The 24,311-nt window shown below is 35.0% G+C and overlaps 1 protein-coding gene across 3 annotated transcripts; it reads right to left on the bottom strand.

Moving 5' to 3' along the window:
* Positions 1-345: 345 nt before the first annotated feature.
* LOC132730633 (type-2 histone deacetylase 1-like) lies at positions 346-23,945 on the bottom strand. Of its 3 annotated transcripts, none has more exons than XM_060716603.1 (10): positions 23,786-23,945; positions 19,818-20,025; positions 18,031-18,115; positions 15,743-15,791; positions 15,227-15,469; positions 12,467-12,532; positions 11,359-11,514; positions 9,985-10,122; positions 6,932-7,051; positions 346-3,648 (listed from the first exon to the last, which is right to left on the bottom strand). In XM_060716603.1, exons 1-10 carry the CDS (start codon positions 23,856-23,858, stop codon positions 2,546-2,548), a joined length of 2,241 nt encoding a protein of 746 aa, XP_060572586.1. In that variant the 5' UTR covers positions 23,859-23,945; the 3' UTR covers positions 346-2,545. The 3 variants fall into 3 exon arrangements, with proteins under 3 accessions (XP_060572586.1, XP_060572587.1, XP_060572588.1); XM_060716604.1 differs by having other exon boundaries at positions 15,227-15,436; XM_060716605.1 differs by lacking the exon at positions 23,786-23,945 and adding an exon at positions 20,215-21,448.
* Positions 23,946-24,311: the final 366 nt, after the last annotated feature.

Below are 24,311 nucleotides of genomic sequence, written 5' to 3'. Positions count from 1 at the left end.
AACATGTTTACACAACAAAATAGACAAAGATCAAAATAATTTCAGCATCTTCTGGGTGTGTTTGTAAACACAGTAAATCTATTCAAAAGCATTGTCAATATACAATACCAAATTGAAGACTGGCGTCATTTCTTACATCTGAATACATATTTTGCACACATGAGCAAAAACTCTATGGCACTCTGAATACAAAATGTAGCTCTTTCAGCTTCTATGACAATCATGTTAACATTTAATATACATACATACATATTAATATTTTAGTATTTTTTATCCAATAAAAAGGCCCATAAATAAGGGTATGATCATAACACATACAACTGAAATCAGGAATTATAATTAACAAATATACATACATACATATTAATATTTTAGTATTTTTTATCCAATAAAAAGGCCCATAAATAAGGGTATGATCATAACACATACAACTGAAATCAGGAATTATTGTTAATTATAACTGCTGAAAATGTATATCACAAAATATTGAAATATATATAATACAGAAATCACCGGCTCTAAGACAAGAAAATATTGCTTACATTCACACAGATTAAAAATAAATCAAACATTTCAATATATAAATCTGTGAAAAGCTAGCATAATGATACAATTTTTTTAAATATCCTGTAACTTGTACATACAATGAAAACATGTAAATTAAGTTATTTTTAACAGTGTTTATTTATACACTTAACCTCTTGTAGAAATAATAAGTTACATTCACACTGTAAAGATCGCATGGCAACTTTCCAGCTCTACTGGTGAAAGACAACCTCAAGCACCTAAGCAGAACCACTGGCCTTTTATGAGCTAGCTTGATTGCTTCCTCACATGAAAGAATACATAGTCCCTGGTTGGATTCTGAACCAACAGCAATGAGGGACACATGATTTAGCGACTTTAACAATTCAGTCACAGTGACCCCAAGGAGTCAATTGGTTCCCATCCCTTGTGCACACTGAGACAAATTAATTCATTTATCTAACCTGCACAATTCATTTATACAATAGGATAACGAGTTCAACATTGTTATTTTGTAATACATGTATCTCAGTAAACATATAGGTAACTAGCAATGTGTGAATTGGTCCACTTGACTTGAGATAAATTTAAAATGGCATATTAACATACTTATGGTCAATAAGTGAGTTTCATAAACATTTTTTTTGGTTGGGTTTCACATTGCACCAACACTGTATATGTAATATGGCGACTTTCCACTTTTGCTGGTGAAGGATGACCTAAAGTGCCCCTCCATGCATTATTTTAGGCACAAACAGGTTATTTCCGGCTCAAATCTAAGATGGTTGAGTGACCGAGACTAAAACTAAGTTGCTCCTCTTTTCCTGTAATAATTATTGACGAACATTTATCTAATTGGTCATTAATCTACTGCATGAAATGTCCCTGCCATTCCCTTGCAATAACTGACGATTCCCCTTGCAGATCTGTTCTTTCCTATCTAATGCTTGTGTAAAAATGCACCTATTTATACTTTAACATTATTGTGACCTCTAACCTTTGCTAAAAGATGAGTCTTAAACAGGTCCTAACCAGTTTTAACTGTCTCTTTCCTCCATGAGATCCTCTTCTAAACAGGCCAAAAATTGTCTTAAATCTGTGTGCTCATAACAAATCAGCTTTCTCTACTATCTTGCACTGTCAGATGTGACATGTTTTTTTTTTACTGTCATGTGCACCATCAGATAACGATTAACATGTATGTGACATGTGATTTCTGCATTTTCTGTTGCGTTTTCTTTATTCTTTACTTTTTAAATTGCGATATTTTCTAGAACGAGCATTGCTCTCTTCTTTCTTCACATTCTTGACATGTTTTTTTAGAGAACTTCAGAAAACTACTTGCAACCAGTAATGTTGGGTACGAGAAAAAGATGTTCTGTAACAAAGACCCTATGATGTTCGTTATACTCGAATTATTTCAAAAAACACCTCCATATCATGCTGCCCATAGAGTTATCACCGTCTAACTCTTTCTAGCATGTGTTTAATGAACATCTATATATGGTTAACTTTGTTCGAGGATTAGCATATGATAACTTGTACCAAAGTACCAGTAACAAAGATATATCTGTAACTTGTGACCTTTATGTCCTTTTCTTCCTCACTGAGATGAACATTCCAGCCATTAATATAAACTCTTCCCTCGCTAGTCAATAACCAAATGTAATTAATGCCTGGGTCCAAGGTTATAAATAAATTCTCTACGCTCTGATATTTGATTGTTCAAAAACTGCCACAGAAAGTACACTGACCAATGAAAATCCTGAGATTTAATGTAAATAATTTCTGTTGATTCTCAGGTAAAACTGAGTAATCATGTTTGCAAATCCAAAAAACATTACCAAAATCATAAGGGATAATGCTTCATAAACTGTGTTTACCTAAGTCTACTTCAATTATTGTTGAACTTAACTTCTGTCCAAGCATATTCGTTCTTTGAATCATACGACACATTAATGACCCATAATTTACCAGAAAGATCGATAATTTTTTTGTCCATAAATCTTTTGTTCACATATCAATGTTTGGACTCTTCTGGTTTTGTATCTAAAGCAACATTATCTGTAGCTGCTGAATGAGTTTGTTGTAACAAGTCAGGCTCTGTTAAACTCCTTGTTGCCTCATCATTCACAGAAGAGATTGACTCAATATTTAGTCTTTCAACATTTGACTCCCCTGACGAAAACCCACTCTCCTCATTTGCTTCTCTTGAATACTCACTCTCAATACTGGGAGGTACAAACTCCACACCACGTGTTTCTTGAGTCCTATTAGCAGATGACACATTGCCAACATTTGCTTCATAACTTGTCAAGCTTCTAGGGGGGATATTTACTACTCTTTGCTCTTGTGTTTCAGGATTTTCTCCTGGTATTTCGGAATCCATCCCCATTGATTGTAATCCACTTAATAAAGGCAGGTTTCCTGATGACCCACTTTGACTTTCACGGTTGCCATGGCAACCTTCACCACCATCACCTTGACCCTGAACCGGAGGACTGTTCCTCTCTAGCTGTTCCTGGTTCAACTCTGCATTTCTGTTACCCTCATCTTCTCTTTGATTTGATGCACTACACATTTCCTCTGACTCACTCCTATGAATTGGACTGTAACCCTCTAAAGCTTGACGATTTCTTTCAGACAGATTCACCTGGTTAGAATTTCTTTCAGACAGATTCACCTGGTTAGAATTTCTTTCAGACAGATTCACCTGGTTAGAATTTCTTTCAGACTGATTCCCTTGGTTAGAATTTCTTTCAGACAGATTCACCTGGTTAGAATTTCTTTCAGACTGATTCACCTGGTTAGGACTTCTTTCAGACTGATTCACCTGGTTAGGACTTCTTTCAGACTGATTCACCCAGTCATTTCTCAATTTCACAGCATCAACATCAGAACTTTGTTGTGATTGCAAACCAGACGGATCACCACAAGCTTGAATTGCTACTGTACCTTTCATTGGCACATCTTCGATAGAGTGCATTGGGGAATTAGAACAATCATTGTTATTGTCCAAAGACTGAGTTGATGCACAACTGTCGGGTCTTTGGGTTGATGGACTATTTGGAACATCATTAGAAGTCTGGTTAACATCAGTGGCAGTGTTAGCTTCATTAGGGCCTAAAATGAACAAAGGTATTGATATAAAATGTGGTAAATCTTTATTACTATTTCGCATTATTATAGTGAAAGGAATTTTGAACAAGGGTGCCATAGTCACAAAATACGCCCGTTTACGAAAACTTTAGATAGAGATGGGGGCATTATGGATAAGTGTTATCTAGCAAGCAAGTTTTTATTCTTGGCACTGTGTTGTTAAATGAACCTTAAAACAAATCAGTAGGGAAGATATGCACAGGATGTGTGACCTTGACCTTGGTCGCAGGGACCTGAATTTTATGTACGGCACTCAGCCTCACAATGATGAACATTTGTGCCAAATTATATTGAAATCCCTCTATGCATGTAGAAGTTTTGCTCCAGACAAGCGTTTTTCTATGAGCTCTAACTGTGACCTTCACCTTTGACCTAGAGACTTGGTTCATGTGCAGGGCAGTCCGTCTCATGGTGGTTAACAATTCTATAAAGTAACATTAAAATTCCTCCATGCATGTAGAAAATATGCTCCGGACAACATCTGGATATTAAATCATCTCTGGTGACCTTGACCTTGCAAATATTAACCTAAATTAAATGTGTCACACCTGTAGTCATGATAGTTACCATTTGTGCTACAATCCATCAATAAATGATGACTAAATGGTCCCTATACACATCTTCAAATTTTTATCTGAACTTTGACCTCTATGTGTAACCTTGACTTTGGTCGCAGGGATCTGAATTTTGCGTGCGACACTCAGCCTCACAATGGTGAACATTGGTGCCAAGTTATATTGAAATCCCCCTATGAATGTAGAAGTTTTGCTCCGGACAAGCGTTTTTCAATGAGCTCTAAGTGTGACCTTGACCTTTGACCTGGAGACCTGGATCATGCATGGAGCAATACATATCATGGTGGTGAACATTTCCATAAATTATTATAAAAATTCTTCCATACATGTAGGAGATATGCTCCAGACAAAAACTGGATATTTCACCATCTTTAGTGACCTTGACCTTGCATATATTGACCTAAAGTACATGTGTCACAGCCGTAGTCATGATAATGACCATTTGTGTTACAATCCCTCAATAAATGATGATTAAATCGTCCCTATACACATCTTCATATTTTTTATCTAAACTTTGACCTCTATGTGTGACCTTGACCTTGGCTGCAGGGACCTGAATTTTGTGCGCGACACTCCGCCTCACAATGGTGAACATTTGTGCCAAGTTATATTGAAATCCCTCTATGCATGTGGAAGTTTTGCTCCGGACAAGCGTTTTTCAATAAGCTCTAAGTGTGACCTTGACCTTTGACCTAGAGACCTAGTTCATGTGCGTGACATGGCTTCTCATAATGGTGAACATTTCTATGAAATTTCATTAAAATCCCTCCATGCGTGTAGGAGATATGCTCCGGACAAAATCTGGATGTTTCATCATCTTCAGTGACCTTGACCTTGTATATATTGACCTAAATTATATGTATCACAGCCATAGTCTTGATAATGACCATTTGTGTTACAATCCCTCAATAAATGATGCCTAAATGGTCCATATACACATCTTCATATTTTTATCTGAACTTTGACCTCTATGTGTGACCTTGACCTTGGCCGCAAGGACCTGAATCTTGCGCGCGACACTCCGCCTCACAATGGTGAACATTTGTGCCAAGTAATATTGAAATCCCTCTATACATGTGGAAGTTTTGCTCCGGACAAGCATTTTTCAATGAGCTCTAAGTGTGACCTTGACCTTTGACCTAGAGGCCTGGTTCATGTGCACGACACTGCATGCTCCTTATAGTGGTGAACATTTCTATGAAGTTTCATTAAAATCCCTCCATACATGTAGGAGATATGCTCCGGACAAAATTGGACGCTGCCCGCCCGCCCGCCAGGGGTGTTCCCATAATACGTTCCGTTTTTCAAACGGGCTTATAAAAATGATGCATTTACTTTTCAAAGGTTGGTAAAGGCTGCACACTGAAATTATAGTAAAATTACTCTCTCCGCTTTATGGCAATCAGAGTTCTTAGTCACAAAACAAACAATCTTACCCAGTCTGAGACTGTTGGCACACCAATTTGTTAATATTTGACCTTTGACCCCAATATGTAACTTTGACCTTGGCCAAACTGACTTAAATTTTAAGTGCAACATTCTGGCTCACACTGGTGAACCTTTGAGGTTTATTTAGGTTATTTAATATCCCTCTAGGTATGTTGAGATTTTGCTATAGACAAGCTTTTTTTTCTGACCTCTAAGTGTCACCTTTACCTTTGACTTAAAAGATCTCCAACACTACTTTTCATGGTGGTGAAACTTTGCATCGAATATGCAACCATGTATGTAGAAAATAATTATGCTAAAGATCAAATCTGGTCATTTCATCATCTCTTGTGACCTTGACCTTGCATATCTTGACCTGTCAAACACTTGTGGATAATTTTGATATAGTATTTGTATTAAAACTACTGGATTGTTCATACACACATTTTCAAATTTTTATCCAACCTTAGACCTTTCAAGGGTGACCTTAACCTTGGCTGCAGAGACTGATTGTTGCATGCGACACACTACCTCACAGTGGTGAACATTTATGCCGAATAATATTAGAATCTCTCAATGTATGTAGAAGTTTTGCTCAGATGAAGTGTTTACCTTTGACTTCTAAGTGTAACCTTGACCTTTGACTTAGTGACCTGGTTCATATGCAGGTCACAACAGCATATGTATCAGGAAATGCTTAAATACCACCGCATATATTGAATATATTTTCCGAAAAAAACTGCATGCTGCCCTCCATAAATATTTCAAGACTTCAGTGTTGTTTTCATGGAAAATAAGTGTTCACTAATTTAAAAGTTAATAGTAAATAAGGCTGATAATGGATAATTAACAAGTTTGCTTTCAATGTTTTTTTAAATCAAAGGGTAACTTAAATTCTAACTTCTTGTACTTGTTTAAGTGGATCTTGGTTTGTTTGTTTGATTGGGTTTTACATCACACCGACACAGTGTAGGTCATATAGTGACGTTCCGGTTATACTATTTGAGGAAGACCTCAGATGTCCGTCCTACGTATTTCAGGCATGAATGGGCACCAGGGTAAAACCACCAACATTCTGTAAGCTAGCTGGATAGCTTCCTCACATGAAAGAATCCAAAGTCCCTGTCGGGATTCAAAATCTCAGCAGTGAGGGACAAGTGGTTTGAATTCAAGGACCTTGACCACTCGGCCATGGAAGCCCCAACGTTTTAGTAGATGATAAAAGTTTGTTTTCTATAAATTACCTGGAGGAACATCAATCTGTGGTATAGATATATTCAAATCTTTACTGGCATCAACCTTTGGTGTTTGGTTTCTATTTAGATTGTTGTCTTTAGGTCTGCTAGATGTATTCTCAGGTATAACTGTAACAGAAAATGGCATTCTGAATTCTATCTGTAAATTGTTAATTCTACCACATCTTGGTAGGTTCATTGTTTAATACTTACAATTCTTGCATATCAGACAGAACAAGAATTTGTAACAGAGTTACCTACGTCCCTCGCCTCGGGGAAGTTTTATATGAAGCATAAAATTGTGCAACATTTAATCGTATTTCAAAAGATTGAAGTATGGATTTTAGCACTTTCAGTCCAAAATTATGATCAATGTTAGATCTGTCAATGCAACAATAAATTTATGAAAGAAATACAAGTAAAATGAAACACAGAATTTAAAATTCTATCATGTTAACCTTTGACCTCTAAGTGTGACCTTGACCTTGGAGGTAGGGGTGCAGGTGTTATGCATGACATATCGTCTTATTAATATAACTTCTTGTGCTAAGTATTTTCAAAATCCCTTGAACTATGTAGAAGTTATAGACGGGACACAAAATAAACCATATAACAGACTCAATGTTAACCTTTGACCTCTAAGTGTGACCTTGACCTTGCCGATAGGAGTGCAAGTGTTGTACCTGACATATTGTCTTATTATTGTGACTATTTGTGCCTAGTTATTTAAAAATCCTGAAGAAGTTCTAGATCAGACACAAAATATACCCTAAAACCGACTATGTTAACTTTTGACCTCTAAGTGTGACCTTGAACTTGAAGGTAGGGATGCAGGTGTTGCGTATGACACATTGTCTTATTATAGTGACTATTTGTGGCAAGTATTTACAAAATACTTTGATCTATGAAAAAGTTATGGACTGGACACAAAATATACCCAGTAAAAGACTATGTTAATCTTTGAACTCCAAGTGTGACCTTGACCTTGGAGATATATGACTGCTTGTTGCGCAAGACACATCGTCTCATTATTGTGAATGAGCAAGTGCGACCTTGACCCTGGAGGTAGGGGTCTGGTTGTTGCGCATGACACATCGTCTTTTTATAACAAACATTTGTGCCAAGTTATTTCATATTCCTTTGATAAATGAAAAAGTTATGGACCGGACACAAAATATACCCTGTAATCGACTATGTTAATCTTTGACCTCCAAGTGTGACCTTGACCTTGGAGGTAGGTGACCGGTTGTTGCGCATGACACATCGTCTCATTATTGTGAACAATTGTGGCAAGTATTTACAAAATCCCTTCAAAGATAAGAAAGTCACGACTTTTAACATCAAATAGACAATGTTGACCTTGAATGAACAACTGCGACCTTGACCCTGGAGGTAGGAGTCTGATTGTTGCGCATGACACATCGTCTTATTATAACAAACATTTGTGCCAAGTTATTTCAAATTCCTTTGATACATGACAAAGTTATGGACTGGACACGAAAGTGTGACAGACGTTCCAACATTTTGGGTTTAGGGGTTATTTTCTTTGTTTTCTTAAGGCTACTAGCCCATAAACCCTTTGATCACGGAATGAACCTATTGTTCTCTTTTGTTCTCTTTACTGTTATATAGCCCCTAAACCAAAAATTTTTGCTCGGACGGACAGATGGATGGATGTACTAAAATTTGATGTTTATGAGGCAAATCAGCTCATAAACACCACCTGGACCAATGTCCATAAGCAAAATAAGCTCATAAAAACAAAAAAAACTCTTTATTTGAATTTTATGAGTTTTTGTTCTTTATTTAACTACGGAATGAAGCTCATAATAATCAAATGTTTGCTAGGAAAGACGGACGGACAGACAGACGGACGTTCTCACAGGACAGTAATTATGTGGCTACTCCATTGTTCTCTCTATTGTTCTTTTAAGCCACACAAAAGAAAATAGCCACATAAAAGCATTACGGAATGAATGACATCAAAGAGAAAGAACAGTTACCCATTGTCCCTATAGCCACATAATTACTCTCCTGTGAGTGCGGACGGACAGACGGACGGAGCCTATTTCTATATCCCCCTTTTTTCTTTGAAAAGGCGGGGGACAATTATCCACCGTTTACACCGGTGTTACCCCCCATGTAAGACAGTCATGTGCTTTAAATTATGTCATTGCCGCACCTTTTATGAATGAATTGCGTTCTTAAGACGATGTCATTTTACCGTTTTGAATGAAGTTGTAAGTTTATAAATATAAGAAAATTTTGTAACATGAATATCAGTTTTCATAATTTCTGTTCTAAAAATAATTGGTATGTAATATGCAAGAAAAAGAATCAAACACTGACTGTTGGTACAGACAGGAATATCTAGCTCTCGGGTAACTGTTTAGCAGAAACTCGGCGGAGCGTAAGCAGGTACCCTCGAGCTAGATATTCCGGTCGGTACCGGCAGCCAGTGTAAGATTCTTATACTCTAACATTTGGAAGGCTTTACAAAATAGGATGTAATATATATTAACTCTTTCGCTGCCTACAATACATCTGTCCCATGCACTGAACTATGTATTTGCCTGTACCTGTCTTCGCAGTATGATATCTCATTATTGAGAATTCAATTTTTTCATAAGTGTTTTTCTGATTACTTATGTATTTTAATTCCAAGTACTAGTCAAAGATATATCTTTTTCCAAATATTGTTCATTTTCTTCCATAAACGTGCAAGTTAATAGATCCATATTTCTTCATTATGGTTTTCAATGTCCAGTGTCAACAAGTACGCTGACTAGACATTATTCAGTTATTGAGAAAATTTATCGATTCAGATGCAGGATTTTATAGCATATGTTTCCAAAACGTGTGCAATTTTTGTCGCAATCGCGTGATCTAGAGTAGACACTGATTGAAAACTCTAAATTATTCTAGCATATACTTTTTTGATGAAGGGAACACAATCGCGCAACCTAGAATAAGCACTAATTGAAAAGTCTTAATTATTCTAGCATACACTTTAGAATTGAGGAAGGGAACAATTCCATTTGATCCATATTTTATTTACAAACCTTTGTTTTGATGCTCTCGTAATATACCCAAGGCCTCATGGATCCGAAATTGAACAAACAGCCGATCCAAATCTTCTAATGTATAATCTCGCTCATCTAGGATGTCTAAAAACGCTTTTCCTGGATTCCGATGATTTCCTGTAAAAGAACCAGTTTAAAAACCTGAATCAACATCTACAAAATCTATTTATAGAATCTATGAAAGATGATAAAAAAACAATGAAAGCAAATGGTGAAATGGAGTCCTCCCTCCCCTAAATTTGCCATTAAAATCTACTCTCATTTGTCACATTTATCTAATTTAAAAGGGCTCAGTTGGGTTTAAGCCAAAAACCAATCAGAAAATTGAACAAGAAGCACCGCAATGCGACAAAATCAAGTTTTCAACGGCCAAGTATTGATGTGATCTTAATCATAATACAAACATCTTGATATTAGCTACCCACATACTAAGTTTGGTGTCAATAAGTCAAAGCAAACTGAAGTAATTATTGAGAGGAAACTTAATTTTTAATTTTAGCAACAGTGACCTTGACCTTGATCAAAGACATCTGTTTACCAATCCCAAGCTGCCTCTTAATATAATAAGCTACCAATTCGGCTACAGGTCTCAGCAAACTGAAGTAATTACATGGAAACAAAATTTCTATTTTTAGCAACAGTGACCTTGACCTTGATCACAGACATCTGGGTAGCAATCCCAAGCTTCCTCTTGATATAAGCTATCAACACACCAAGTGTGGCATCAATAGGCCACAGCAAACTGAATAAATTTTGAACGGAAACCGAAAGCGAAACCCGCCAGTCTGTGTTAAAAACCAGTAACCTTGGTTAGTATTAGACCACTAGCCAAAGACGTTTAAGAATTATTTTGTATATTACCTTTGTTTTAGTATGACTAGATATAACATTTTGTTTTTAATTTAGTTGTACAGACCTGTCTTTTTTTTGTTAATTGCTTATTTGTTTTATTGTGTATGTTACGGCTTGGTTTATACATAATTTATTTTTTAGTTTGATTGTGTAGGAACCAACCAGTACTGAGCAATGAGTGTGAAGTTTCTTGCTCAAGCCCCCAACTGGGTGTGAACCCATGCGGCTAGCAATCATTAGATTACTAGTCTGACCTGTTAACCGCTACCCCATGCCCCACTGGTACGACTGTAGTGGAAAATAATTTGTTCTTTTTATTGTAATCTTATCCAGTACAACAAAATAAACACAAAAAGTCAAAAATTATATTGTCAAAAAGAAACAAAGTTATTTTTAAAAACCTAAGAGTTCCTTTTGTATGGTCGCTCAAACTTTTGACATGATTATAAGACTGCCATATAAACGGCTAATCTTGACACCCCTATAACAAATGTTACAAACCAATTTGTCTTTGTTCCCTCCTGGATATATTTAGATCTCCATTATTAATGATGTGCTCCCACCATGGTTCCTTGTCATCATCATGTGTGTTTGTTTTCTCCAACGCCTTACCCAGCATATTGTAAACCTTTGCTTTTAATGTTGATATTGGCGCACCTAAAAATATTTTGCTTCATTCTTAGTTTATACACATTTATTTTAGTTTGACTGTGTTGCAAGCTATATGCTTATTGAAACACTCTTGAATAAGTTCCTGGGACCAAATAGTACTAAGCAATGAGTGTAAAGTTTCTTGATCATAGAAACATGGTCTACCCTAGATGGGGATTGAACCAACGCAGCAAGTAATCCTTGGATTACAAGTCTGATTTGTTAACTACTCAGCAATGCCGCCACTCAACAAAGCTTCATTTCTTTCAGGTATTACTTCCAACTAGATGCCCAAGAGCAACATGTCAAGCCCGCTTTTTGAACTGTAAAAAGCAACCTGTTACATTTGACCTTGAGCTTTGACCTAGTCAAACAGTTCTTGCATGCGACATGCCATCTCATAATATTGAACATTTGTGCCAGGTTATTTGAAATTCAACCAGCTAGTGATAGACAAGCTTTTGACCTTAAAGTATGACCTTGACCTAGCCACACAGGTCTTGCCACATGCCATCTCATGATGTTGAACGTCTGGATGGAAACACACATGTACATGTACATACATTGAACCACTATTGTCACAACTATGTCAAGCTCTCTGCAAGCAGGCTTGACAAAATTCATTTATGTTATGTTTAATAAGGTCTACTACCTTACACAATTAGAATGTTCATAAAATTTTCTACTCCTTTATTGAAAGAAGAAAACCTCAGATGTCACTTAATGCATATCTTCAGGCATGAGGTGGTCACCTTAGTAAGTAGAATTATTGATGTGTAGACCTTCTTTATTATTAGCTGAATAGGTGTTACACATAAAGGAATTCAAGTCAAGCAATTTTCAAAGTATTTAAGTAATTCAAATATTGATATAAACAATAAAATGGTAGTATTATAAAATATTTCTAGAAAAAAAAATGTTGATACTGTTCTAAATGCACGTCATCTCATCAGTTTACCTGCATATGCTGGGTCTAGAACATTTGATGATGGGGATACATTCTTTGTACTTTGCCCAGTGTTTCCTGAAATATTTAACAAAAATCATCAGTGTCTATTCTAGGATTTGGAAACCAGGGGTGATTTTTATCGAAAAGTGAAAATTTATTAAATTTGTTGATTATTTCCTCCTTTCTCTATGTAAAATTTTCCCCCTGCCTCTGAAAAAATAGGGGGGATTTCTCAACAAGAGGGCCATGATGGCCCTGAGGTCGCTCACCTGTATAAAGGCACCCGGAGCGGGGCCAGTTTAAACCCCAAGGCTTTTATTTGAACAAACTTGGAAGACATCCATTAGAAGATGTTTCACAGTGTTAAGTTTTTACTACACACATATAATGTAAAACAACGATCTATCCTCCCTTCCTCCCCCCCACCCCCGGCAGGGCCAATTTTAACCCAAGGGCTTTTATATGAACAAACTTGGTAGACACCCATCTAAACATGCTAAACATCTAAGCTCTAGCTCATTGGGTTTTTTTAAAAGAAAATGTTTTAAGTTTTTACTATACACATATAGTTAAAACCAATGACACCCCTGGGGCGGGGCCAGTTTTGACCCCAGGGCTTTTGAACAAACTTTGTAGACACTTACTAGAAGATGTTTCATGCTTAATATCTAAACTCCAGCTATTTGGGTTTTTTCAAAGAAGATTTTTAAAGTTTTTGCTATACACATATAAGGAAAATCAATAAGACCCGGGGCGGGCCAATTTTGACTCCAGGGCTTTTATTTGATCAAACTTTGTAGACACTCACTAGAAGATGTTTTATGCTTAATATCTAAACTCCAGCTATTTAGGTTTTTTCAAAGAGATTTTTTAAGTTTTTGCTAAATACATATAAGGAAAATCAATGACCCCCTGGGCGGGGCCAATTTTGACCCCAGGGCTTTTATTTGAACAAACTTGGTAGACACCCATTAGAACATGTTTCATGCTAAATATCTTAGCTCTAGCTCTTTGAGTTCTTTAAAAGAAGATTTTTTAAGTTTTTACTAATTGCATATAGGGAAAATCAATGACCCCCTGGGGCGGGGCCAATTTTGACCCAAGGGCTTTTATTTGACTTTGTGACAGGTGAGCTAAAAATATGAGTGAATCCCCCCATCCCCCATACAGACACTGAATCATTATACAAATTTTTAAATATTGGTCAAGCCATTTAAATTTTTTAAAGTTTAAAGTCTTACACAACATAACTACATGTACATAAATTATTTAGTTTCAGATTGAAAATTTTCAGCAAACAGGTAAAACCATTTTTAGTTAGTTTATACAAATTTATTTTAATTTAATTGTGTTGGAAGCTATAAGCTAATTAAAACACTCTCGAATCTGTTCCTGAAAGCAACCATTACTAAGCAATGAGTGTAAAGTTTCATGCTCAAGGAAACAACAACTTGCCCCTGACAGGATTTGAACCCATGCTGCCAATAATCCTAGTTGGACCACTAGTCTGACACGTTAACCACTTGGCCATGTCGCTTACATAACCATTTCTTTGACAGGTTATATAGCACATCACAAATGATTGTTAAGTTTATATAACCAATGCAGCAAAACAAATGATTACATAGCTAATAACCAATTATTTTCTATAGCCATTAAGGCTCCCACGTTAACAATTTTTTGTAAACGTTTACACGATTGCTAAGAACTGAAACGATACCGTTTAAATGGTGGTACTTCTATGTACTATACTACACCATGTATTCAAGTCGCCAAATGATGACATACTTTCTATTTTGATATATGTACAAATAAATAATGTTTAGAGCTCATCACGATTGTGTGGGCAAACATTTTCTGCCTTGTATCCCCATTGCGCTCTTTTGAAAGATCAAAGGAAAATCAACTTTACCAAAAATGTATTATGCCACAAGCGATTATTGCACAGTGATGCTGTGTGGAGGGTTGTAAACACCCATTTTTCATTTTTACTTTGGAATAAACCAATTGGAATTGATAAAATCCATGAGTAAAGGCAATGATTTTGTAAGACAATATGGTCATTTCGATTAAACAGTAAAAAAAATTTGTAAACGTTTACGGATAAAATGGAAACAAATCTGTTTAAATGTGTAACCTTTGGGGCCTTAATAACCATATTGCTCATCTAAAGTAGAATTTCTGTCTTTGATTCAAATGAAAATTAATTCATAAAATTCCAACAATTGTACTTTATTGATAATATAAATGTCTAGTCCTTTAAAATATCATTATAACTTAAGAGACAAACATAACAAAGTCCAAAACAAAGTTGAGCGGCGGCATGCCACTGTGACCTTGACCTACTGACCTCAAATTTTATAGGGGTCATTTTCATGTCATGACTAACCTTCACACCAAATCCTTGGACTGGCTTCTCTTAAGCATTCTTAAGCATGAAGTAGTCATGGCAATGGTGACCTTGATCTTCACTAATGACTTCAAAATCAAAAAGGGTTATCAAATGGCAAGTGGAAATGTTCCTACCAAATTACATAAACCACCTTTTATGCTGTCTTAAGTTATTGAGGTGACAAAGATGAGGTTATGTATGTACATTCAGACTGACATTATGCTACCAATTTTTGAGTGGGGGCATAAAATCACATCAGAACGCAACAGAAAATTAGGTCAAATGTTTAAAATCACTTAAAAACACCATATAAAACTGTATCCAGAGAGCCCCTAACCTGACTTTCAAATACTAAATCATGATGTTTGAATAATTACCAGTGGCTCCTTGCAAGCTGTTATCTAGTGAAGTTAACGATGACAATGATGATGATGTAAGATTAGAACTGGACCTGACGGGCGTCCTTGACATCTCCGGATCACTCATCCTTTTCGGAGGACTTTCTCTTTTATTCTCTCTCTTATAAAGGTCAGTTGACCACTGGTTATCAGCTGATTGATGGCTAAATGATGAACTGCCCTGAAGCCCTGCAGAAACTCCTGGTGACGAAGCATAATGCTCTAAGAAAAAAGAAATCCAATGTGAATAAAGAAGGAATATAAATTTAAAACAAACTCAGTACATATAATACTGCTTGTTTGTAACGTCTTTTTTTATTGGATAATCGTGACGTTTATATAAAATCTTTTTACATTTTTCTCAAGTTTGATCTTCTTGAAATAGTTTGTCTTATCTGTAGGCATGCAGCTTTAAAGTTTGAAAACTCTAAAAATAATTCTGAAATCAAATATTGCAGTGTGGCAAAATATGTAAATAATAAATATATGATTTACCTGTATGTTGATTCCTTCTGTTTCCACCATTATCCCTTTCATCAGGATCCTTTAGTGAAAAAAAAAATCTTGGTCTGTTTAATTTATATAAAACATTAAAGCATGAAAATATATACAGCTTGAACTCACTACCAAATCCACTCCCCTGTTTTATTGTTTTTTTGGGACATTTGAAAATGTTAATTTCTTGACTAGCTTCTAGGCCCGCGCCTATATGGCCTAATAGTAGCTATGCCACTGAGAGGCCTTTATTTTACAAAATAAATGTTGCTGTTGTTGTATATAGGAACTATTTTGTTATGTTTTCCAAGGTACAATGATATTTGACAGTTATCAGAAATGAGAGAATGAAACTATTTTTGACATGGTGCCACGAGACAAGAATATAATACAAGAGGGCCATGATGGCCCTGAGTCGCGCACCAGAAACAACTGCTTTTCAGTGTTGGAATGTCAACATATTCTCATATTAAACTTGAGCATAGAATATGTTTAAACAATATTTTGAAGAAATGCCATGACCTGGGGCATTAAAGCTTAAGCTTAAACAGGGCTAATCAAATAAATATGAGCAAACTTGATAAAAGACTACCTAAGGATGCTACAAAGTTTGGTGATCATCTATCAATTACTTCAGTAGGAAATGATATTCAAAGGTTTTTTATTTTTAGCTTTAGTGACCCCTAAAAGGGGCTAATCAAATTAAGCAAAATTGATCAAAGATTACCCAAGAATGCTACATACAAAGTTTGGTGATCATCTTTCAATAAGTTCTTTAGAAATAGACATTTAAAGGTATTTCTATTTTTAGCTTTTGCGACCCCTTAAAGGGGCCAATCAAAATAATATTAGCAAACTTGATAAAAGACTACCCAACAATGCTACAGACAAAGTTTGGTGATCATCCATCAATTAGTTCTCTAGAAATAGACATTTTACGGTATTTCTATTTTTAGCTTTAGTGGCCCCTATAAGGGGCCAATCAAATTAATATGAACAAACTTGATAAAAGTCTACCCGAGAATGCTGTCGACAAAATTTGGTGATCATCCATCCATTAGTTCTGTAGGAGAAGATGTTAAAAGGTTTTTTCTATTTTTAGCCCTAGAGACCCCTAAAAGGGGCCAATCAAACTAATATGAGCAAACTTGATAAAAGACTACCCAAGAATGCTACAGACAATGTTTGGTGATCATCCATCAATTAGTCCTGTAGAAGAAGATGTTTAAAGGTTTTTCTATTTTTAGCTCTGCTGACCCCTAAAAGGGGCCAATTGGAATGACATGATCAAATTCAAGTGTGACTGTCACAAGGATGCTACAGACCAAATTTGAAGTAAATCTGCCCAGTAGTTTCAGAGAAGAAGACGATTGTTGACACATGATGACAGACGACTGACGCCGGAGCATCCCCCTTTGATATTAATAGCTCAACCTGAGCCTTTCGGCTTTGGTGAGCTAAAAAACACCTGCAACAACATTACAACAGCATGTCATCACCTTAGTGCAATAACTGGTTAGATTTAAAAGGACTAAGCCGTTATTGCACTAAGGTGACGATGATTAATTCCACTAATGCATTGTTTTCTTCTCCATTAAAGGCCCATTATTATTATAAGTCACACATAACAACGGCACACGGCTGACATGATTTCATCCATTAATGTACTATGTTTTCGTGTCCATAAATGTATACCTGTTTCTGCAGTTTTTATGCAAGTATATTATTGTTTAAGAATTCTTTACTCTATCTTTCAAGCTATTTCAATAGTGTGGAAAAGGTAAATTTTTTTAATGAGCTCAGATTAATCAAATATGTAAAAATTCCTATTCAGCCATTATTTAGCCATTATTATACAATTTTAAAATTGAGAACTTTTTTTTTACTCAGGTGCCCGTTTGCACCCGAAATAATGCACGGAAGAGCATCTGAGTTCTTCTACCACCAGCGATGTTGCCATGTGACCTTAGAGTACTGTGTTGGTGCCATAGCTAATTATTAGTTGGAATGCGTCACCACAGTCAAGGTTATATGGCCACCTTCTATGTTAACTCATGACGAAAGACCTCAAATCTACCTCCATGCATTATTTCAGCTAAGTAGATCCACTGATGTTCTATAAGCTACCTGGATTCTAAGCTTCCTCAAATAAAAGAATCCAAAGTTCCTGGTGGGGTTCAAACTGAATTTTTATACATTATAAATTTTTTGTAGGATAATTATTTACATTAGTCATATAAATTCACCACAAATACATGATAATTCTTTTTCACATTCGACAGACCTACCTCAACTATTCCTAAGTGTCTTTCTTCTTCTGATATCAATGAAAGTACTTCTGCTAGACGGGTTTGTTGTTTTGCAAAATGCTTTCTGAAATATACATGTATAAATGAATCCTGATCAACTCAACCTTTAAAGGGATTCCACTAAGGTTTGAAAGCCTAAAAACATAACATTTGAATTTCTTACATACATTGTAAGTCAGCTGGGGTACTTTAAACAGAAATATGCAAAGATAATTAAGAAATATACTTTGAAATAAATTGAAAATCGTATTTTTATGCTTTTCTTAGCCCAATTTGAGTGAAATTTAGTGTTTAAACACTTTTCATTGTTGGTCATTTTTTACAATATGAATTAATTATTCTGGAAAAAAAAAGTGTGTGAAAGATCTGAAATTTTGCACGAAGATTAGTGGTCTTAAACTATATTAAATGATGCATTTATCTGGAAAAAATATTTGCAGTCCCATCATGTCAAAAAACCTCAGTGGAGTCCCTTTAAACTAACTCGGCCTCAAGTCATCTCTGCCCTATACTAATATGTATCCCATGCCCAGTTGGTATAGGATCAAGTTGACCCTTTACATGTATAGATTTAAGTTTCAAACAAAACATATATGAAATACTTCATATATCGAAATGAAAGTATCCCAGCAATAGGGAGAGCATCAGATTAGTAATACTTGGGCAGCTAGTTGATAAATGATCCGCGTCACAACAAAATCAACATAATGGGTTTGCGACCATCCCCACAGTCTGATCAGGATCGATGCTGTTTGCTTACCAATCCTATTACAAGTAGAGAAACTGATAGCAAACAGCATGGATCCTGATCAGACTGTGCGGATGCAAACCCATTATGTTGGTTTTGTTGTGACGCGGTTCATATGATCTCAGACTTACGGTCAGTTGTCTCTCACCACTGCTTCATGCCGATCAAGGGCAGAGAAATTTATAATACTGGTTAGCTATAGAGGAAAGGTATATCAACCAAGTTATTTAACCAAAAGTCAGCATAAAAATCCAAACAAACAGACAGCATAGGTTAGGGAAAGTATATTGGTTCCAGGAATATACTCCCTACAATTGCCACTTGAAACAGTAAGAAAATAATCTGTTTGTTTATTCATTTTGTTTTACGAGGCATCAACACAGTTTAGATCATATGGCACTGAAACAGGAAAGATGATTTTGGCAAAACCTTGGGTTTTACACTAAACTCCGGGATCAAAACCACCTCACCTGCTTGAGCTAAGAGATGCACTATTGACTCCATTATTTTGAACCAATTTAGTTGCCTCTTACAATCATGCAGGGATAAACGGTGGCTGCATTGTCGGCAATCCCTTAGTCACAAGGGGTAAGAAAATAATTTACGTTGAAAAGTATTAGAATCAAATTTTAGTGTAAATGACCTTGATCTAGTCTCTATCTACAGTGTACCATTGTAGGATACCCGAACCATGTTAATCAACCGTGGGTATCCACTATCCAACAATGCTTAACTACAAACTGAACACATGTACCTAACATAGCAGTTATAAGACAAAAACTTGACCAGTAAAAGTAGAAATACATTTCTGTTCTTCATCCAATACAACTCAAATATCAACCAATAGAAGATGTTCATGCAAGAATCGATAAAATTGTTTCACATTCTAAATGATTATCTAGAGAAAATAAGAATCCCTACAGAAATCCTCGCACATCAAAATTGAAAATGTTGTAAGAGCTGTTTAGCAAATCTTAGTAAAAACTTTAAATCTTTGAGAATATTTCCTTTTTTTTACCTGATTTGAGCCATGAAAATTTTATAAACATCAGCTTGTTTTGAGTGTCGTAGTGCTGCAATAAATTTGGGAAACGATCCTGGCCTTCTCTTAATGGCATCTAGAAAATTCATCACAGCATATGCTTCCCCATGGTTCTTTATTTCTGCCTTAATACTTTGTATTGTCATCAAACTAAAACCAAACTGTTCCATATAATGCAGAAGATCTACAAATAAATAAATTTAAATTTGTCCAATGAAAATCAATGTTTTAAACCAAATTGTTCCATTTGATGCAGAAGGTCTACGAATAGATAAATTTAAAGCATTTTAAAGACCCACTATGCCTTAGAAATGCTATTATTTTTATTTCTTAAAAGCTTTTTTTTCCAAAAAGGTACTCATTTGCTAATTACCTGAATCATCTTTTCCTTCTGTTGCCTTTTGACTAGCCTTATTAATTTGGCATGAACGGTTTGACCCATTTTACAGACTTTTTTTCATACTGTCAAACTGTTGGAAAAAGACATTGCCCATCCAAAATTATCTCCATGTCTCTTTGACAAGTCTAACTCTACTACTGGTACCTACTAATATAGTGTCTGTCTATCAAAGGGCTTAGAGCGAGTTCTCAGAGTGTGAGTATTAACAGAGACAAAGATTACAGAGATAGGCAACTTCCTAGCCAGTTAAAATATCACACGTGCCTGCTAAACTTAAAACTTGTAGCAAATACAACTAATTAATCAGATATCAAAATCAGTAAAATAATATATTTTCTGAAAGCTTATGTATTTGTCTACGGCTGCAGGTAAAAATATTTACAGTTCCCATTTAAATAAATGATACATCAATTTTTAAAGAGAACTTCTTAATAATTTTTGTTACAAAACTATTCATATGACGAAAAAAATGGGCTCAGTGGGTACATGTATGTTCTGCTATGTTTTTCTAAGTGAAAGGCATGGAAAGTTACCAATATTTTAACATGTAGCAATAGATAAAAAATTTATGTTTCAAATGGTATATAATATTAAATGATCAAATGTATATCCATTAAGTTTTATGTCACAGGGTGAGAAAAATGTGCAGCCTGTCCGGGACTAAAACCCAGGACCTTTGGAATACCATACCACGGCTCTACCGATTGAGCTATCCGGCCCCTTACACATCTTCTCCCCTAAATAGTGAACAGTTCTGAAATGTGACATACTCCCCTGCTATAATAAAATTCGTCCTCGAATTTCACAGAGTTACATGTACAGAGCAGTGTAAATTAAACTCTGAGCTATATCAGTCACGGTCCCCCGTTGGGCGCCAAATGTCACAGGGTGAGAAAAATGTGCAGTCTGACCGGGACTCGAACCCGGGACTTTCCAAATACCGTACAGCGGCTCTACCGACTGAGCTTCTTCTCCCCTAAATAGTGAACAGTTCTGAACTGTAACATTTATTTACTACAAAATGCCTAATTTTTCACTTTTCGATAGGCATGAGTGTTATTTCAATGACAATGGAGTATAAAGGAGCTGCTTATCTCTGTTATCTATGTCTCTGATATTTAATCAATATGGTGCTAAAATGTTTGAAGATGCCATCCTAGACAGTAATTCTTTCCATTTACATTTAATCACTGCAAAAGTTAAGTGGAATGACAGACTATTCTCTCCCTTACCAGTTCCCCCCCCTGACGGTTCTCTCCCTAACCGTTTCCTCCCCTGACGGTTCTCTCCCAAATTTGAAATATGCAGACAGTTCTCCCCCAATTTTATTTTTATAAGTTATCATTTTAGTTTTGACTTAATCTAATAATATTTCTTAATGAAGATTATGAAACAGAACAGAACAGAACAGAAATTTTATTCAAGATTTGTACATGGTACATCATCTTACAATTTGTACAATTTAAATATACTATACAATAGTCACATGACATTTAATGTACATAAATATAGCTATAGATCTTAACATACATACTGTTAACAATGAAAATATAGATAAAGAATACAACATTAAATATTCTATTTACTTCCTACATAGAGGATTAACCATTCATTATTACATATTATAAGACATGGATGTTCTATTAGCCATAGCATCTCTGATATAGTAAGCCAAGTTACATAATATTTTCTTATTATTACAATTTAACAATTCAATAAATTTGAACATACTTGGTCTAACATAGTAGTATCTCTTAATATATTTTTTACGAATTTCAAGAAAACAGGTACATACTAATATAAAATGGTATTCATCTTCAATGTCACGAAGATTACAATATATACAATATCGTTCATTTCTAGGAATTCTGTTTACACCATAACGTCTGGTTTGTATCAGTAATGCATGTGAAGACATATGTATTCTACTTATATAAGTTCTAAGATTTCCTGGTATAAGATCTAAATAATGTTCATAACCAAACCCACTCTTCAAATTATTATACAAATTCAAAACTGGGCTACCATTTATGTCAGAATGCCAGTTTTGTAAAAAGTTATCTATTACACGTTGCTTAAATTCGCAGATAAAAGAATGAAAAGAATGTGTTTGATATTAACTGCATTTTATGTTTTATGTTTATCAGCTGAAAAGTGTTTGTAAATTTAACACCTTTTTTCAGCATTTTAATCCTATCAACACCTTTATTGTGAGAGATATAGATCATAATGGACAGTGATTGATATACACCTGTAATTATGTTAAGGTCTAGCTTGTGATGTTCATTCATTTGTTAAATAGTGAATAAGGTTGAAACAAGTATGTTCTAGAAAATAAATAAACAACAACTGGTATGGAAACACATTCCACATTTAATTTTTTACGAAATTGATTTAAAAACATGTAGTCATTAACTTGAAACAATATTTAATACCAAATAACTAATATAATACTTATTCATCAACACCTTTTCACAGCTATTTTAATCTAATCAACACCTTGATTCTTGAGTAATGAAGTAATAAACACCTCAATTATCACTGACAGCAAACTTAACGCATACATGTGTGTATTGAACTCCTTTTTTTTCATTATACAAAAGTTAAGCAATTAAAATTTATTAATCATTTTTTGCCTATAAATTTTATTTTATTTAAAAAAAAAAAAATAATATCTTATGATTATCCTAATCAAATAAATTATTCATTTATTATTTTCAATGACTAAACACGTTAAAAAGTATACATTACATCTAAATAAAAAATCAGAATAATTTACTTATATCATCATTGATCAATTATTGATCAATTATTATTATATGTTAAAAAAAGTTTTTCTAATTCAATTTATATCAATTGATAATAATGTTACAAATTTATTAAACATCTAAATATATAAACCTACCCATTTATTTAACATCTAAACACTTCAATAAAATCTATTTTTTTTAAATTTATATCAATTGATAATAAACTTACCCATTTATTTATCATCTAAATACTGTAATAATAACGTAATTATAAAAATAAGAATGGGGAGGAACCGTCTGCTTATTTGCAAATATGCAGACAGTTCTCCCCCAAAATAGGGAGAGAACCGTCAGGGAGGAAACGTCAGGGGAGGAACTGGTAAGGGGGAGAATAGTCTGACTACCAAGTTAAGTCATGCCTTTTTTCCCAATTTTTAACAAAACATCGCTGAAGTTCCCAATTCCATGGGAATGGGTCATGTTCCCAAAATCCTGGAAAAAAAAACACCCTGAGTCAGTTTAAGTAACAGTAAGGTTGTATATATGACCACATGGATGATGGAGCTAAACAGCTAAATATTTTTTTATATATCTGTGATAACCAGAACACTGCTGTAGAATGCCTTTCCAATATCTAATTAACCATTTATTCTAACAACAAGATAAAATACAAAAATGTACCTTGTTTAAGAACAATTTTGTCTAAAATTAAAATATTAATTATCTAAAACAGTAAAACGTACATCAGTGTTCATTAACATGTTAAAACTCAAATTTCATATGAGTTGACAAACCTGCTAAATTAATTATGTCCTTGATCTTGACAATAACTTCCTTATTTATGTTTTCTACGTCCTTAAACTCCATAGTCGATCTGTGATTAAGTCCAATCAAGAAAATTAATCAATTCAAAACCGAAAGTAGGTGACATCCATAATCGCAACTTCTGGGGCCTTTCTGTCAAACTTCGGATAAGAATTATTATCAATAATAACCAAAATATTCCGCTTGCAAATGAAAAGTGAAAGGAACACTTTTCGCGGAAAAAGCCGCACGCGTCCAAAACGACAAAATTATTAATGTTGCATGCTCGGTTTGGTGCATGGGCAGTACTGGAAAGTTCAAGTAGCTGTCCATGCCACTGGCATCATGAAAAGGGTGAAATTTTGAATCAAGAAACATCTGCAGATGTGTTCATATGGAGGTTGTCATGCAACCTTGAACAGCGTAAACCATTTAATCACACACCCGTGCCGATTTTGCGACTCAGTAAATATGGTATTGCACGACCGTGCATATATTTTGACGTGACGCCATTAG

This window comes from Ruditapes philippinarum, unplaced genomic scaffold, assembly GCF_026571515.1.
Source record: "Ruditapes philippinarum isolate M1 unplaced genomic scaffold, ASM2657151v2 ctg4723_1_1_1_1, whole genome shotgun sequence".
Taxonomy (NCBI): domain Eukaryota; kingdom Metazoa; phylum Mollusca; class Bivalvia; order Venerida; family Veneridae; genus Ruditapes; species Ruditapes philippinarum.
This window is presented reverse-complemented; position numbering and strand designations above follow the sequence as displayed.